Source organism: Pseudophryne corroboree, chromosome 11 (assembly GCF_028390025.1).
Source record: "Pseudophryne corroboree isolate aPseCor3 chromosome 11, aPseCor3.hap2, whole genome shotgun sequence".
NCBI lineage: Eukaryota > Metazoa > Chordata > Amphibia > Anura > Myobatrachidae > Pseudophryne > Pseudophryne corroboree.
Window position 1 is genome coordinate 248,669,437 of NC_086454.1, and position 17,662 is coordinate 248,687,098.

At 47.7% G+C, this 17,662-nt stretch overlaps 1 protein-coding gene across 11 annotated transcripts in view; it reads right to left on the reverse strand.

Moving 5' to 3' along the window:
• The window catches only part of ADCY7 (adenylate cyclase 7), a 338,110-nt gene that overhangs the window by 120,963 nt on the left and 199,485 nt on the right, over positions 1–17,662 (reverse strand). For all 11 annotated transcript variants that reach the window (XM_063945334.1, XM_063945333.1, XM_063945332.1 and 8 more), the window contains exon 20: positions 5,984–6,071. In XM_063945334.1, the coding sequence (XP_063801404.1) occupies positions 5,984–6,071 (88 nt within the window). The remainder of the gene's footprint in view (positions 1–5,983; positions 6,072–17,662) is intronic.

Sequence of the window (17,662 nt, forward strand, 5' to 3'; positions counted from 1 at the left end):
GACACTCCCCCGTTTCTCCGGCCACTCCTGCGTTTTTTCCGGAAACGGTAGCGTTTTCATCCACACGCCCCTAAAACGCAGTGTTTCTGCCCAGTAACACCCATTTCCTGTCAATCACACTACGATCGCCGGAGCGAAGAAAATGCCGTGAGTAAAAATCCAATCTTCATAGCAAAGTTACTTGGCGCAGTCGCAGTGCGACTATTGCGCATGCGCACTAAGCGAAATTTCACTGCGATGCGATGAAAAATAACGAGCGATCAACTCGGAATGAGGGCCCATGTGTTCTACTGTCCCATCTAAAGTGCACCACGGAAATGTGATGGAAATACAGAACTAATGTGAAAAAGAATTAAAAAGAAGCGAGACCCGGCTTGCATTCCCATTAATATTATTCAGTTTATCTTCATTACTACAAAAAAATAGATATCTATTTTTTTTATTTAATTTATTAATTTATAAAAAGTAATTTTTTTCTGTTAGTTTTTCAAAAATACAGATGTGAGAGGGTGTAAAAGAGAGAATGGTGGAAAGGGAAGGAGTACATACTTTAAATAATCATACAGACCTGTGTTTGCCAAATGTGGTCCTCACGACCTCCTAATAGTCTAGGGTTTTAGGGATATCAGTGCTTGAGAACAGGTGACTTGATAAGTACATTGTGATTTAACAGTCTGTGCTCCAGACTGGTTCTAGACCCTGTAGCACCCAGGGCGAAAGTTTCCTGTGCCCCCCCCCCCCCCCCCCCCCCTCCCCTCCAGTTAAAATACAGTTGGTGCACGCCGAGGGTGCGCACCCAAAATAGGGGAGTGGCTTCTTCATAGGGAAGGGGTATGGCTTCTTCACAGTTATCCCCATGTACTTGTGCCCCCCTGTAGCTGTGCCCCCAGTAGCTGTACCCCCAGCAGCTGTGCCCCCAGTTAATTTTCCACCAGTAGCTGTTCCCCCTGTAGTAGTGTCCTCTTTAGTAGTGCCCCTTGTAGCTGTGCCCCCTATAGTAGTGCCCCCAGTAGCTGTGCCCCTTGTAACTGTGCCCCCAGTTGATGTGCCCCCAGTAGCTGTGCCCCAGTAGTTGTGCCCCCTGAAGCAGTGCCCCTTGTAGCAGTGCCCCCTGTAGATGTTCCCATGTAGCAGTGCCCCCTGTAGATCTGCCCCCAGTAGCTGTGCCCCCCCTGTAAGTGCCCCCTGTAGTAGTGCCCCCAGTATGTGACTCCTGTAATAGCACCACTGTGAAACCCTTAAAAAAAAAAAAAAACAACAACAACAATACTTACCAGCCTCGCTCCTGCTGCTGTCTCCGGCCGCTGGCTCCTCTCTATGGGAGAGACGTCATGACGTCTCTCCCATAGCAGCGCCGCACTGACACTAGGGGTCAATTTTGACTCTATTGCATATCGGTTGTTTGCAGCACGTGCCAATGACTAGTTTTTTTGCTTTAATGCCCCCACTTGTGATCACAACCCACAGCGATTCCATGTTATCTCCAGTCCCCTTGTAAAAAACATCTATTATGTTTGGTTTTAGAGATGGTTTTAGAAAGAAAGATGAAAAGAAAAAAGGAGGAGAGAAGAAAAGTAGAGCAAGAAAGGAGAAATGAGAAGCCCTGGCGTGGGTCCTTAGGATAGGAACGTAAATAAATGAATGCATGTAGTTGGCTGTTACAAAGCAATAGGGAGGGTGCATGTTGAGAGCAGAAGTTACTATTCTTACTAGTAAATGGGATATTATTATTAGATCACATAAGCTGCTATACTCAGGGATAAGTGACTTGGAATGGGGCAGAAGTGTGTTCTGTCAGTTTCATTTGGAGATGGAACAAGTTCCGCCTCCTCCAGCTGACCTAACCCAGGGAGATGCCGGGCGCTCGCTGAGATTCTGTTACAAGCGAGTGCCCAGCTCCTTCCTCACAGCGGTAGCTGGAGGCAGGAGTTCACTCCTGAGCTCCGGCTCCCGTGTCCTGCAGTGTGCACTATGGAAGAGACGTAATGATGTATCTCCCATAGTTCCGAGGAGCGGGCACCAGAAGGATGGCAGCGGTTGGATACAGGAGCAGGGCTTAAGGTAAGTATTGTGATTTTTTTTGTGTGTGTAAGGGTCACTATTACAAAGGGCACTACCAAAGGGGGCATTACTAATGGGAGCATTAATACAGGGGGCATTACCAAAGGAGCGTTAATACTGTGGGAAGTACTACTGGGGCACTACTAATGGTGTCAATATTACAGGGGACATTACCAAGTGGGGGAACTACTACAGGGGCATTACTAGGGGTACTACTGCAGGGGCATTACTACTGGGGGCACAACTACAGGAGGCACTACTAATGGGGGCATAAGGGGCACCATTACTATGGGCTCTGCATAAGGGGCACTACTGCTATGGACCCTGCATAAGGGGCACTACGTCTATGGGCTCTGCATAAGGGGCACTACCACTATAGTGGGCATTGTATAAGGGGTACTACTGCTGCTGTGGGCATTATGTGTATTCATGGCACTACTACTGTGGGCATTGTGTAAAAGGGGCACTAATGTGGGCATTGTGTAAAAGGGGCAATACTGTGTGTCATAACATGAAAAAGGGACACTATTATGTGGTGTAATGTGAATAAGATTGTGCTATTGTGCAGCATAATGTGAACTGGGGATACTATTGTGTGACAATGCCCCTTTCTTTTTGAGACCACGCCCCTCCACGCAGTCCTTTTATTTAGTAGGTGCCGCTGAGGGGGTGTGAGTACTGCCACCTCTCTAGGACCACTTTAAGCACTGGCTATACTTATTGGTACATTGTATATAAAAGTGTTATACTTATTAGTAGATGACATAAGCTGCTATTCTTATTAGTAGATGGGATATAGAAGTTTTATACTTACTAGTAGATGACATAAGCTGCTATTCTTATTAATAGATGGGATATAAAACTGTTAAGCCCCCTACACATTTGCAGCTGAGGTGTCCGACGGCCGATACAGGGGGGGAGGGGGTCGAAATTTCCCTGACGCCAACCGACCCCATAGTCCTGCATGCTAATATGGAGGATATTGTCCATATTGGCTTGCAGGCATAAACGACCCAGCACCAACAATGAACGACTGCGGAGCCGTGCATCGTTCATCGTAGGTGCCTACACACTGAATGATATAAACAATTTATCATTCATTACTTAACGAGATTGTTCATATCGGCCGCACACATCGGCAAGTGTGTAGGGCCCATTAGACATACTTATTAGTAGATGACATAAACTGCTATTCTTATTGGTAGATGGGATATGAAAGTGCTATTCTTGTTATAAAGAGTGCAGGTGTCACTGTTTCCACTGCTACTTTATATGTGGAGACATCTAGCTATACAGCTATCTAGCAACAAAGGAACCATACCTTCTTACTGTAGAATAGCAAGTGCAACAGTGACATCTGCAGGCTAGAAAAAGGGACTGAACTGCATAAATAATATATTTGATAATACTTTTTACATATAACTAAAAATAGAGTTTCCTAACACCCCTTAAACCAATAATATATAATGCTGATCTGCTGAGTCCAGGGCCAACATAAGTGGAAGTTAAGAGGGACATGGGCCCAAGAGAAAAATAAACTTCAGAATATTTTTTTTATATGCATAATGCCGATTTTAATCATCCATCTTGTTGCTGTAAAATTATATAACCGTACATTTTCAGTAAAATAACATTGTTTATATAATTGAGCCATGGTGGACAATAAACTGGGCATATAGGACAAATGTGAAAAGTGGTGAACATGTAATTATTTGGAAAATGTGGCGTTTCCATATGAACCAATCAGATTAATTTTGTAGCCCAATTTTTTAAATTTCAGTAAACATCTGACAATAACTAGTTACTATAAGTTACATCACCCGTTTTGTAGTTACCTGTGCACTATGGCCCTCATTTCCGAGTTGTTCGCTCGCAAGCTGCTTTTAGCAGCATTGCACACGCTAAGCCGCCGCCTACTGGGAGTGAATCTTAGCTTATCAAAATTGCGAACGAAAGGTTCTCAAAATTGCGAATAGAAATTTCTTTGCAGTTTCTGAGTAGCTCGAGACTTACTCTTCCAGTGCGATCAGTTCAGTGCTTGTCGTTCCTGGTTTGACATCACAAACACACCCAGCGTTCGCCCAGACACTCCTCCGTTTCTCCAGCCACTCCCGCGTTTTTCCCAGAAACGGCAGCGTTTTTTCAAACACTCCCATAAAACGGCCAGTTTCCGCCCAGAGACACCCACTTCCTGTCAATCACATTACGATCACCCGAACGAAGAAAAAACCTCATAATGCTGTGAGTAAAATACCTAACTGCATAGCAAATTTACTTGGCGCAGTCGCAGTGCGAACATTGCGCATGCGCAGTTAGCGGAAAATCGCTGCGATGCGAAGAAAATTACCGAGCGAACAACTCGGAATGACCACCTATATACTTTGGGGACATAGGGGGTAATTCAGAGTTGATCGCAGCAGCAAATTTGTTAGCAGTTGGGCAAACCAATGTGCACTGCAGGGGGGGCAGATATAACATTTGCAGAGAGAGTTGGATTTGGGTGGGTTATTTTGTTTCTGTGCAGGGTAAATAATGGCTGATTTATTTTTAAACTGCAATTTAGATTTCAGTTTGAGCACACCCCACCGAAATGTAACTCTCTGCACATGTTATATCTGCCCCACCTGCAGTGCACATCGGGGGGTCATTCCGAGTTGATCGTAGCTGTGATAAATGTAGCACAGCTACGATCAGGCACTCAGACATGCGGGGGGATGCCCAGCATGTCCAGCGGCGGCTGGCTGGGAGAACCTCTTCACTGCCCGGGTGGCAGCGGCTGCGTGTGACGTCACGCAGCCACCGCGTCCCACCCCCCCAATGGTCCGGCCACGCCTGCGTTGGCTGGACCGCGCCCCCTCCCGCCCAGCGACTGCCTCTGCCTGTTAATCAGGCAGAGGCAATCGCTAGGTAACGACGGCCCTACAGCCGACTGGCATGCGCCGGCGCATGCGCAGCACTGACCCGATCGCACTGCTGTGATAAACTGCAGCATACGATCGGTTCAGAATGACCCCCATGGTTTTGCCCAACTGCTAACAAATTTTCTGCTGCGATCAACTCTGAATTACCCCCATGTAACATGTGCAGAGAGATATAGATTTGGGCAGGGTCTATTCAAACTGAAATGTAAACTGTATTGTAAAATAAAGCAGCCAGTATTTACCATGCACAGAAATAGTATAACCAGAGCCAGCATTAGGCATAGGCAAACTAGGCAAATGCCTTGGGCATTTGGTATGCTTAGGGGCACCAGCAGCTTCTGCTGAATAAAATGATATGCGGCATGCCTATATTCTGTGTGTGACTGCGGCTGTATCTGCATACGAAATACTACATTGCAGTGTTTTCCTGGAAATCACTGTATTGTAGCATTTCGTATGCAGATACAGCCGCAGTCACACACAGAATATAGGCATGCTGCATATTATTTAAATCAGCAGAAGCTGCTTGTGCATCCTAGCCACATAGTAATGCAAATAAGATGCATTTTCAGAAACAAAAGGCGCCAGACGTTAGCAGAGCTGCCAGATGACTCACGCCAGGCATCTCCTGCAGAACTAGCGGTGGTGCTAGGGGGCACGAGCCAAAATCTTGCCTAGGGCATCATATTGGTTAGGGCCAGCTCTGAATATAACCCACCCAAATCTAACTCTCTCTGCCCGTTACATCTGTCCCACCTGCAGTGCACATGGTTTTGCCCATTAGAGTGCTTTTTTAGTTTGCTAATAAACCTGAATAACCTCCATTTTCTGCAATTCCAGACACTGTAACATGAATAATTGTAGCTTTCCAATTCTGGACAACATGATTTTGTTTAATTAAACTGAACAACAATTTTAAACAAAAAGAAATAAAGAGGATTAATATCTTCTGATTACTGAACAAAAATACATTTTATTATAAAATACATTTTATAACTTACCTGCCTTGCCAGTAAAACTAAGGTTAAGTAGAATAAAAAAAGGTAGAAGCTGGACATCCGCTGCAGGTCTTCCATGATCCCTGTTGTACTGAAATTACAAAGCAAAATAAAAGAAATCTGCAATCAATATACAATCTATTATAAAGATATCCAATGTAGAAATACTGTGCGTCTAGGGTGTAGTATGTTATCCCGGCATGCCGGCAGCTGGGCGAGAGCAAATGAGCCCCTTGTGGGCAGGCTGCGCTTGCCACGCTTGGCACGGTGGCATTATTCTCCCTCCATGGGGTTCGTGGACCCCCAAGAGGGACAATAGTTGTCGGTATGCAGGGTGTCGGAACTCCGGCGCCGGTATACTGAGCGACGGGATCCCAACAGCCAGCATACTGAATACCACCCGTGCGTCTATTGTTGAGGAAAGGTATTTCCATCAAATAAATTATACCAAACTTTACTGAGACTTCTAGTAATGTTTAGTAAATCAGAAAGTTCATCTGTATATTTCCCCATAGCAAAGTCGTCTCTGCTGGTTTTGTGATATCAATTTTCAAGCGAAGGTATAAAAACAAATCTCCTAGAGATGGGTCTGATTGAGATGTGGACAGATAGAAGCAGCAGCTCTATTATGTTACTGCAGCAGGAGGCATCAAGATTTCATTCAAATAGACACATTGGCTCCTAAAATACTGCTCAGTTTAGAATCATTTATGCACAAAAGTAATCCTGAGATCCAGCGAATACCGTTACGGTCTTTATTACATGTGTCACTTCTCAGCATTTAAATGGTTGTATTACACTGATTAAGTGCACAAAGAAATTAGTTTTCCTTTTTCCATAGAGCTGTACCTTGAAGGTGCAAAAATGTGTCCCATTAAATGAGTACGACAAGACCTGACCTCCACCTCCACTGAAAAGGTGAAAAAGTCAGTTTGCACTGATCAACTGCTGGGAGTCTTCCTGCAATGAAAAGACTCCACTGAACCTCCCCTCTACACTCTCTCTCTGTAATTAAATAAAACTATCCAATTAGATGAGAAAACATTTTGTGCAAAATACATTCGTTTTTGCACTCTTTACTGATGTTACTATTTGATTGCCAATAAAAAAAAATAGCTTTCCTCCAGAAAACACACAGATTCAGTGTGCTTTCCTGAGAAAAAGCCCAGTTTTTGCTTGAAAATGGGGCTGTTTCCAGGGATTTGGTTTCACCTGCTTGAGGGAGGTGAAACAAAATCCCTAATGAGCCACACCTCTCGCTGGTTTTTCAGGACTAATTGAATAGCTCCCGGCGCACTAACTATCCGTGGTCAATGACCGCGAGTAATAGGATACTGCGTTGGCACTATATAAATGTCAATAAATCAACTTCTTAAGTGGGACATTTACTAAGCAGTGATAAGAACAGAGAAGTGAGCCAGTGGAGAAGTTGCCCATGGCAACCAATCAGCAGTGAAGTAACATCTATCATTTGCATACTATATAATGATACAGAGCTGCTGATTGGTTCATGGGGGCACTTCTCTACTGGCTCACTTCTCTGCTCTTATCACTGCTTAGTAAATGTACCCCACAGTCCTTTCATACCACTGCAAAAACCCAGGTTATTGCCGGGTTAACCCAGGTTGCGGCTTGGTGTGGAAGAGTTAAAGCAGTACCAGTGACCCAGGAATCCAACCCAATCCAATGCAACAGGGTTGTGTGAATGGGTAACCATGGTTTTCTGTCCCGGGTCCTGTTCAAGCCGTATATAGAACTGGCTCACCGGCGCCTGGAGTTGATGTCATCACCAAGAGCCAGTTCAGGAGAAGCCCAGGCAATATTCCGGGTCCAGTCTGTGGTGTGAACGGGTTTCAAGACGCTGTTATACATATTGAAACCATTGCTCAGTGACCCGGGCTGGACCCAAGATTGTGGTGTAAAAGGGGAATTACAAAATATACTTTTTGCATGTGGTTATAAACCAATGCAGTTCTATTCAGCCCTGAACACCTTCCGCTCTTCTTTACTCTTCCCATATGAAGATGAAAATGTTGGCACCCCTGCAAATACCATTTGGGCCAGCAAATGTATGCATTAACTTATAAAACTAGGTAAAGGAGGACTGTATGTGATCAAAACATGCATCTTATTCGCACAAAGGGCCTTATTCAGGTTTGTTAGCAAACCAAAAAAGTTAGCAATTTGGCAAAACCACACTGGAGGTGGGGCAGATGTAACATGTGCAAAGAGAATTATATTTGGGTGTGATGTGTTCAAACTGAAATCTAAATTGCAGTGTAGAAATTAAGCAGCCAGTAATTACTGTACCCTGCACAGAAACAATGTAACCCACCCAAATCCAACTCTCTCTGCACATGTTACATCTGCCACACCTGCAGTGCACATGGGCCCTCATTCCGGGTTGTTCGCTCGCTAGCCGCTTTTCGCAGCAATGCACACACTAAGCCGCCGCCCTCTGGGAGTGAATCTTAGCTTAGCAGAATTGCGAACGAAGTATTCGCAATATAGCGAAAAGATTTTTCTTTGCAGTTTCTGAGTAGCTCGAGACTTACTCTTCCAGTGCGATCAGTTCAGTGCTTGTCGTTCCTGGTTTGACGTCACAAACACACCCAGCGTTCGCCCAGACACTCCCCCGTTTCTCCAGCCACTCCCACGTTTTTCCCAGAAACGCCAGCGTTTTTTCACACACTCCCATAAAACGTCCAGTTTCCGCCCAGAAACACCCACTTCCTGTCAATCACACTACGATCAGCAGAACGAAGAAAAAACCTTGTAATGCCGTGAGTAAAATACCTAACTGCATAGCAAATTTACTTGGTGCAGCCGCAGTGCGAACATTGCGCATGCGCAGTTAGCGGAAAATCGCACCGATGCAAAGGAAAATAAGATTTTACTTACCGATAAATCTATTTCTCGTAGTCCGTAGTGGATGCTGAGACTCCGTAAGGACCATGGGGAATAGCGGCTCCGCAGGAGACAGGGCACAAGAATAAAAGCTTTAGGATCAGGTGGTGTGCACTGGCTCCTCCCCCTATGACCCTCCTCCAAGCCTCAGTTAGGATACTGTGCCCGGACGAGCGTACATAATAAGGAAGGATATTGAATCCCGGGTAAGACTCATACCAGCCACACCAATCACACCGTACAACTTGTGATCTGAACCCAGTTAACAGTATGATAACAACGAAGGAGCCTCTGAAAAGATGGCTCACAACAACAATAACCCGATTTAGTTAACAATAACTACATACAAGTATTGCAGACAATACGCACTTGGGATGGGCGCCCAGCATCCACTACGGACTACGAGAAATAGATTTATCGGTAAGTAAAATCTTATTTTCTCTGACGTCCTAGTGGATGCTGGGACTCCGTAAGGACCATGGGGATTATACCAAAGCCCCCAAACGGGCGGGAGAGTGCGGATGACTCTGCAGCACCGAATGAGAGAACTCCAGGTCCTCCTCAGCCAGGGTATCAAATTTGTAGAATTTAGCAAACGTGTTTGCCCCTGACCAAGTAGCTGCTCGGCAAAGTTGTAAAGCCGAGACCCCTCGGGCAGCCGCCCAAGATGAGCCCACTTTCCTTGTGGAATGGGCTTTCACAGATTTTGGCTGTGGCAGGCCTGCCACAGAATGTGCAAGCTGAATTGTACTACAAATCCAACGAGCAATAGTCTGCTTAGAAGCAGGAGCACCCAGCTTGTTGGGTGCATCCAGGATAAACAGCGAGTCAGACTTTCTGACTCCCGCCGTCCTGGAAACATATATTTTCAGGGCCCTGACAACGTCAAGTAACTTGGAGTCCTCCAAGTCCCTAGTAGCCGCAGGCACCACAATAGGTTGGTTCATGTGAAAGGCAGAAACCACCTTAGGGAGAAATTGAGGACGAGTCCTCAATTCTGCCCTGTCAGAATGAAAAATTAAGTAAGGGCTTTTATATGATAAAGCCGCCAATTCTGACACACGCCTGGCTGAAGCCAGGGCTAACAGCATCGTCACCTTCCATGTGAGATATTTTAAGTCCACAGTGGTGAGTGGTTCAAACCAATGTGACTTAAGGAACCTCAAAACAACATTGAGATCCCAAGGTGCCACTGGAGGCACAAAAGGAGGTTGTATATGCAGTACCCCTTTTACAAATGTCTGAACTTCAGGTACTGAAGCCAGTTCTTTCTGGAAGAAAATCGACAGGGACGAAATTTGAACCTTAATGGACCCTAATTTTAGGCCCATAGACAGTCCTGTTTGCAGGAAATGGAGGAAACGACCCAGTTGAAATTCCTCTGTAGGGGCCTTCTTGGCCTCACACCACGCAACATATTTTCGCCAAATGCGGTGATAATGTTTTGCGGTTACATCCTTCCTGGCTTTGACCAGGGTAGGGATGACTTCATCTGGAATGCCTTTTTCCTTCAGGATCCGGCGTTCAACCGCCATGCCGTCAAACGCAGCCGCGGTAAGTCTTGGAACAGACAAGGCCCCTGTTGGAGCAGGTCCTTTCTTAGAGGTAGAGGCCACGGGTCTTCCGTGAGCATCTCTTGAAGTTCCGGGTACCAAGTCCTTCTTGGCCAATCCGGAACCACGAGTATCGTTCTTACTCCTCTCCTTCTTATGATTCTCAGTACTTTTGGTATGAGAGGCAGAGGAGGGAACACATACACTGACTGGTACACCCACGGTGTCACCAGAGCGTCCACCGCTATTGCCTGAGGGTCCCTTGACCTGGCGCAATATCTGTCTAGTTTTTTGTTTAGACGTGACGCCATCATGTCCACCTTTGGTTTTTCCCAACGGTTTACAATCAGGTGGAAGACTTCTGGGTGAAGTCCCCACTCTCCCGGGTGAAGGTCGTGTCTGCTGAGGAAGTCTGCTTCCCAGTTGTCCACTCCCGGAATGAACACTGCTGACAGAGCTAACACATGATTTTCCGCCCAGCGAAGAATCCTTGCAGCTTCTGCCATTGCCCTCCTGCTTCTCGTGCCGCCCTGTCTGTTTACGTGGGCGACTGACGTGATGTTGTCCGATTGGATCAATACCGCCTGACCCTGAAGCAGGGGTTTCGCTTGACTTAGGGCATTGTAAATGGCCCTTAGTTCCAGAATGTTTATATGAAGAGATGTTTCCATGCTTGACCACAAGCCCTGGAAATTTTTTTTTTTCCCTGTGTGACTGCCCCCCAGCCTCTCAGGCTGGCATCCGTGGTCACCAGGACCCAATCCTGAATGCCAAATCTGCGGCCCTCTAGTAGATGAGCACTCTGCAGCCACCACAGAAGAGACACCCTTGTCCTTGTCGACAGGGTTATCCGCTGATGCATCTGAAGATGCGATCCGGACCATTTGTCCAGTAGATCCCACTGAAACGTTCTTGCATGGAATCTTCCGAATGGAATCGCTTCGTAAGAAGCCACCATTTTTCCCAGGACCCTCGTGCACTGATGCACTGACACCTGGCCTGGTTTTAGGAGGTTCCTGACTAGCTCGGATAACTCCCTGGCCTTCTCCTCCGGGAGAAACACCTTTTTCTGGACTGTGTCCAGAATCATTCCTAGGAACAGTAGACGTGTCGTTGGAATCAGCTGCGATTTTGGAATATTTAGGATCCACCCGTGCTGACGTAACACTACCTGAGATAGTGCTACTCCGACTTCTAACTGTTCCCTGGACCTTGCCCTTATCAGGAGATCGTCCAAGTAAGGGATAATTAAGATGCCTTTTCTTCGAAGAAGAATCATCATTTCGGCCATTACCTTGGTAAAGACCCGAGGTGCCGTGGACAACCCAAACGGCAGCGTCTGAAACTGATAATTACAGTTTTGTACTACAAACCTGAGGTACCCTTGGTGAGACGGGTAGATTGGGACGTGGAGATAAGCATCCTTGATGTCCAGAGACACCATATAGTCCCCTTCTTCCAGGTTTTCTATCACCGCTCTGAGTGATTCCATCTTGAATTTGAACCTCTTTATGTAAGTGTTCAGGGATTTTAGATTTAAAATTGGTCTCACCGAGCCGTCCGGCTTCGGTACCACAAACAGCGTGGAATAATACCCCTTTTCCTGTTGTAGGAGGGGTACCTTGATTATCACCTGCTGGGAATACAGCTTGTGAATGGCTTCCAAAACTGCCTCCCTGTCGGAGGGAGACTTTGGTAGAGCAGACTTCAGGAACCGGCGAGGGGGAAACGCCTCGAATTCCAGTTTGTACCCCTGCGATACCACCTGTAGAATCCAGGGGTCCACTTGCGAGTGAGCCCACTGCGCGTTGAAATTCTTGAGACGGGCCCCCACCATGTCTGAGTCTGCTTGTAAAGCCCCAGCGTCATGCTGAAGACTTGGCAGAAGCAGGGGAGGGCTTCTGCTCCTGGGAAGCGGCTGCATGGTGCAGTCTTTTTTCCCCTTCCTCTGCCCCGGGGCAGGAAGGAATGGCCTTTAGCTCGCTTGTACTTATGGGAACGAAAGGACTGAGTTTGAAAAGACGGTGTCTTTTTCTGCTGATGTGAAGTGACCTGGGGTAAAAAGGTGGATTTTCCAGCCGTTGCCGTGGCCACCAGGTCCGATAGACCAGCCCCAAATAACTCCTCCCCTTTATACGGCAATACTTCCATATGTCGTTTGGAATCCGCATCGCCTGACCACTGTCGCGTCCATAACGCTCTTCTGGCAGAAATGGACATAGCACTTACTCTTGATGCCAGGGTGCAAATATCCCTCTGTGCATCACGCATATATAGTAATGCATCCTTCAAATGCTCTATAGTTAACACTATATTGTCCCTATCCAGGGTATCAATATTTTCAGTCAGGGAATCCGACCACGCGACGCCAGCACTGCACATCCAGGCTGAAGCGATTGCTGGTCGCAGTATAACACCAGTATGTGTGTATATACTTTTAAGAATATTTTCCAGCCTTCTATCTGCTGGTTCTTTGAGGGTGGCCGTATCAGGAGACGGTAACGCTACTTGTTTAGATAAACGTGTGAGCGCCTTATCTACCCTAGGGGGTGTTTCCCAACGTGTCCTAACCTCTAACGGGAAAGGATATAGTGCCAATAATTTTTTAGAAATTAGCAGTTTTTTGTCGGGGGAAACCCACGCTTTATCACACACCTCATTTAACTCATATGACTCAGGGAAAACTATTGGTAGTTTTTTCACACCCCACATAATACCCTTCTTTGTGGTACTTGTAGTGTCAGAAATGTTCAATGCTTCCTTCATTGCCGTGATCATGTAACGTGTGGCCCTACTGGACATTACGTTTGTCTCCTCACCGTCGACACTAGACTCAGTATCTGTGTCTGGATCTGTGTCGACCCACTGAGGTAACGGGCGTTTTAGGGCCCCTGACGGTGTCTGAGACGCCTGGACAGGCACTAATTGATTTGCCGGCTGTCTCATGTCATCAACCGTTCTTTGCAAAGTGCTGACATTATCACTTAATTCTTTAAATACGATCATCCAGTCAGGTGTCGACTCCCTAGGGGGTGACATCACTAACCCAGGCAATTGCTCCGCCTCCACATCATTTTCCTCCTCATACATGTCGACACACACGTACCGACACACAGCACACACACCGGGAATGCTCTGATAGAGGACAGGACCCCACAAGCCCTTTGGAGAGACAGAGGGAGAGTCTGCCAGCACACACCAAGCGCTATATATATATATATACAGGGATAACCTTATATAAGTGTTAATCCCTTATAGCTGCTGTTTATATAGTTTTTAGCTGCCAATAGTGCCCCCCCTTCTCTTTTTTACCCTGATTCAGTAGCAAGTCTGCAGGGGAGAGTCAGGGAGCCGTCTTTCCAGCGGAGCTGTGAGGGAAAATGGCGCTTGTGTGCTGAGGAGATAGGCTCCGCCCCTTCACGACGTCCTTATCTCCCGCTTTTTCTGTAAAAAATGGCAGGGGTTAAAATACATCCATATAGCCCCAGAGCTATATGTGATGTATTCTTTAGCCAATCTAAGGTATATCATGTTATATTGCGTCTCAGGGCGCTCCCCCCCAGCGCCCTGCACCCTCAGTGACCGGAGTGTGAAGTGTGCTGAGAGCAATGGCGCACAGCTGCGGTGCTGTGCGCTACCTTAGTCTGAAGACAGGATCGTCTTCTGCCGCCGATTTCACCGGACCTCTTCGCTCTTCTGGCTCTGTAAGGGGGCCGGCGGCGCGGCTCCGGGACCCATCCAGGCTGAACCTGTGATCGTCCCTCTGGAGCTAATGTCCAGTAGCCTAAGAAACCCGATCCACTCTGCACGCAGGTGAGTCCGTTTCTTCTCCCCTTAGTCCCACGATGCAGTGAGCCTGTTGCCAGCAGGACTCACTGAAAATAAAAAACCTAAAATATACTTTTATTCTAAGCAGCTCAGGAGAGCCACCTAGCCTGCATCCTTCTCGTTCGGGCACAAAAATCTAACTGAGGCTTGGAGGAGGGTCATAGGGGGAGGAGCCAGTGCACACCACCTGATCCTAAAGCTTTTATTCTTGTGCCCTGTCTCCTGCGGAGCCGCTATTCCCCATGGTCCTTACGGAGTCCCAGCATCCACTACGATGTCAGAGAAAATAACGAGCGAACAACTCGGAATGAGGGCCATGGTTTTGCCCAATTGCTAACTTTTTTGGTTTGCTAACAGACCTGAATAACCCCCATAGTGTGCATCTAATTTGCACAAAGAAAACTACTGGAAGTGACAAAAACACATTGCTAGCGTGCACTGATCAATTAGATGTGTGACATTTGTACAGAATGAGTCTGAATCCGTATACAAAGTGCTATGATCATTGGCCTTTATATAATGGGTGCAGTGTGTGCGTTGCACACGGCCCCTGAGTCCAGGGGGGCCCACACTGCTCACACTGCACCCATTTCTCCTATACTTTCCTTTACTATGATGGCTACGGGAGAGGAGGGGGCCCACACACGGAGTTTGCACACGGGTACCCTCCTCTCTAGAGATGCCCCTGGCTATGATGCAGCCTACATGACTTTCTCAAGCCAAGCTTCGTTGTGCTTCATCTGCAATTTTTTCTAAGTGTTAAAAATTAATTCCTGTGCAATTAAAGTCGCCTCCTAGCAGGGCCGTAACTACGTGTGTGCCAAGTGGGCTTGGCACACAGCGCAGTTGCCCTGAGGGTGCACGGCCAGCGGCATGTAATGAGTCAAATTGACTCATTACATGCCGCCTCTGCTGTGTGCGCCGTGCGCCGCGTTGGAGGGAGAAGAGACCAGCGCCGGGCAGCGGACAAGGAGGAGGAGGGAGGGGGAGCAGGGAGCCGCAGCAGCGCTATTTCATTGGTAGTAAGCGCCGCTGCAGCATCCCCCTCTCCTTCTGTATTGGCTGCCCGGTGCTGCTATGGATGCTGGGATGCGGTTCCTTCATCCCAGCATCCACAGCAGCGCCAGGCAGCTAATACGAAAGGAGAGGGGGATGCTGCAGTGGCGCTTACTACCAATGAAATAGCGCTGCTGCGGCTCCCTGCTCCCCCTCCTTCTCACCTCACTGCCTGCACCGAGAGGGAGATGCCAGCACGAGGAGCCTGTCAGCGGGGAGAAGGTAAGTATATCCCTCTCTCTCTCTCTCTCTCTCTCAGGGGGACACCGTCTGCCGCAATGTGTAAAAAGGGGTCCTGGCTGCCGCAATGTGTAAAAAGGGGTCCTGGCTGCCGCAATGTGTAAAGAGGGGGCCTGGCTGCCGCAATGTGTAAAGAGGGGGCCTGGCTGCCGCAATGTGTAAAATGGGGGACTGGCTGCCGCAATGTGTAAAGAGGGGGCCTGGCTGCCGCAATGTGTAAAAAGGGGGCCTGGCTGCCGCAATGTGTAAAGAGGGGGCCTGGCTGCCGCAATGTGTAAAAAGGGGGCCTGGCTGCCGCAATGTGTAAAGAGGGGGCCTGGCTGCCGCAATGTGTAAAGAGGGGGCCTGGCTGCCGCAATGTGTAAAGAGGGGGCCTGGCTGCCGCAATGTGTAAAGAGGGGGCCTGGCTGCCGCAATGTGTAAAAAGGGGGCCTGGCTGCCGCAATGTGTAAAGAGGGGGCCTGGCTGCCGCAATGTGTAAAAAGGGGGCCTGGCTGCCGCAATGTGTAAAAAGGGGGCCTGGCTGCCGCAATGTGTAAAAAGGGGGCCTGGCTGCCGCAATGTGTAAAAAGGGGGCCTGGCTGCCGCAATGTGTAAAAAGGGGGACTGGCTGCCGCAATGTGTAAAAAGGGGGACGCTGTCTGCTGTAATGTATAAAAGGGGCTCTACCTGGTGTAGTGGCGCTACTGTGCAGCGTAATTTCAATAATGGAGACTACTGTGCACCGTAGTATGAATTGCAATTATTTTGTGGCCACGCCCCTTCCCCGTGAAGCCACGCCCCTATCTTACATGGGGAGAAGGGGGGCGCCACTGTCATTTCTTGCACACAGCACTAAAATGCCTAGTTACGGCACTGCCTCCTAGCATCTCTAGTACAAGTTGAATGGTGTTTCACGGTGTATGCTATGCAAACAAGACACTGTAGGGCAGATGTACTAAGCCTTGGAGAGTGACAAAGTGGATAAAAATAAATTACCAACCAATCGGCTTCTGTTATTTTTCAATCACAGCATGTAACATGACAGTTAGGAGCTGATTGGTTGGTCATTTATCTCAGCCCACTTTATCACTCTCCAAGACTTAGTATATCTGCCTTAACAATTTAAAGATAAAGGCCCAGATTTATCAAGCCTTGGAGAGTGATAAATTGCACAGTGATAAAGTACCAACCAATCAGTTCCTAACTGTCATTTTTCAAACACAGCCTGTAACACGGCAGTTAGGAGCTGATTGGTTGGTACTTTAGCACCGTGCAATTTATCACTCTCCAAGGCTTGATAAATCTGGGCCTTTCTCTACACTACTCTGCTTAGTCGCACTGGATGTCTTGTGCCATAGGGGGCCATTCCGACCCGTACGCACGCTGCGGTTCTTTGCAGCGGTGCGAACGGGTCAGTTCTGCGCATGTGCGGTGGCCCGAATGCGCATGCGCGTTGTTGCCCAGCGACGGGCGTCGCTGGGCAACGACAACAATAACGAAGAAAGCGATCACTGCCACGATCGCAAGAAGAGTGACAGGCGGAAGGCGTTCCGGGGCGTCAACTGATCGTTTTCTGGGAGTGGAGCAGCGAACGAAGGCATGTCCAGGCGTTTGGAGGGCGGATGCCTGACGTCAATTCCGGGACCTGCATCGCTGGATCCGTCGCACTGGGTAAGTAGGTACAGGGCTAGTCTTGTTTCACACAAAACTTTTTTAGCATAGCAGGGCTGTACAAGCGATCGCAGCCCTGCTATGCTAAAATACACTCCCCCATAGGCGGCGTCTAGTTGATCGCACAAGCAGCAAAAAGTTGCTACGTGCGATCAACTCGGAATGACCCCCATAAATCGGATTGAGACTAGGTGGCAGATGTATTAAGCCTGGAGAAGGGATAAAGAAGTGATAAAGCAGTGATAAGCGCAAGGTGATAATGCACCAGCCAATCAGCTCCTACATGTCATTTTTCAAACCTGTAATGATTGGCTGGTGTGTTATCACCTTGCGCTTATCACTTCTTTATCCCTTCTCCAGGTTAATACATCTGCCGCTAAGTGTAGTAGAACCTAATAAATCTCACAGATAAATGTAACATTAAATGGCCATGTCCTACTATAAC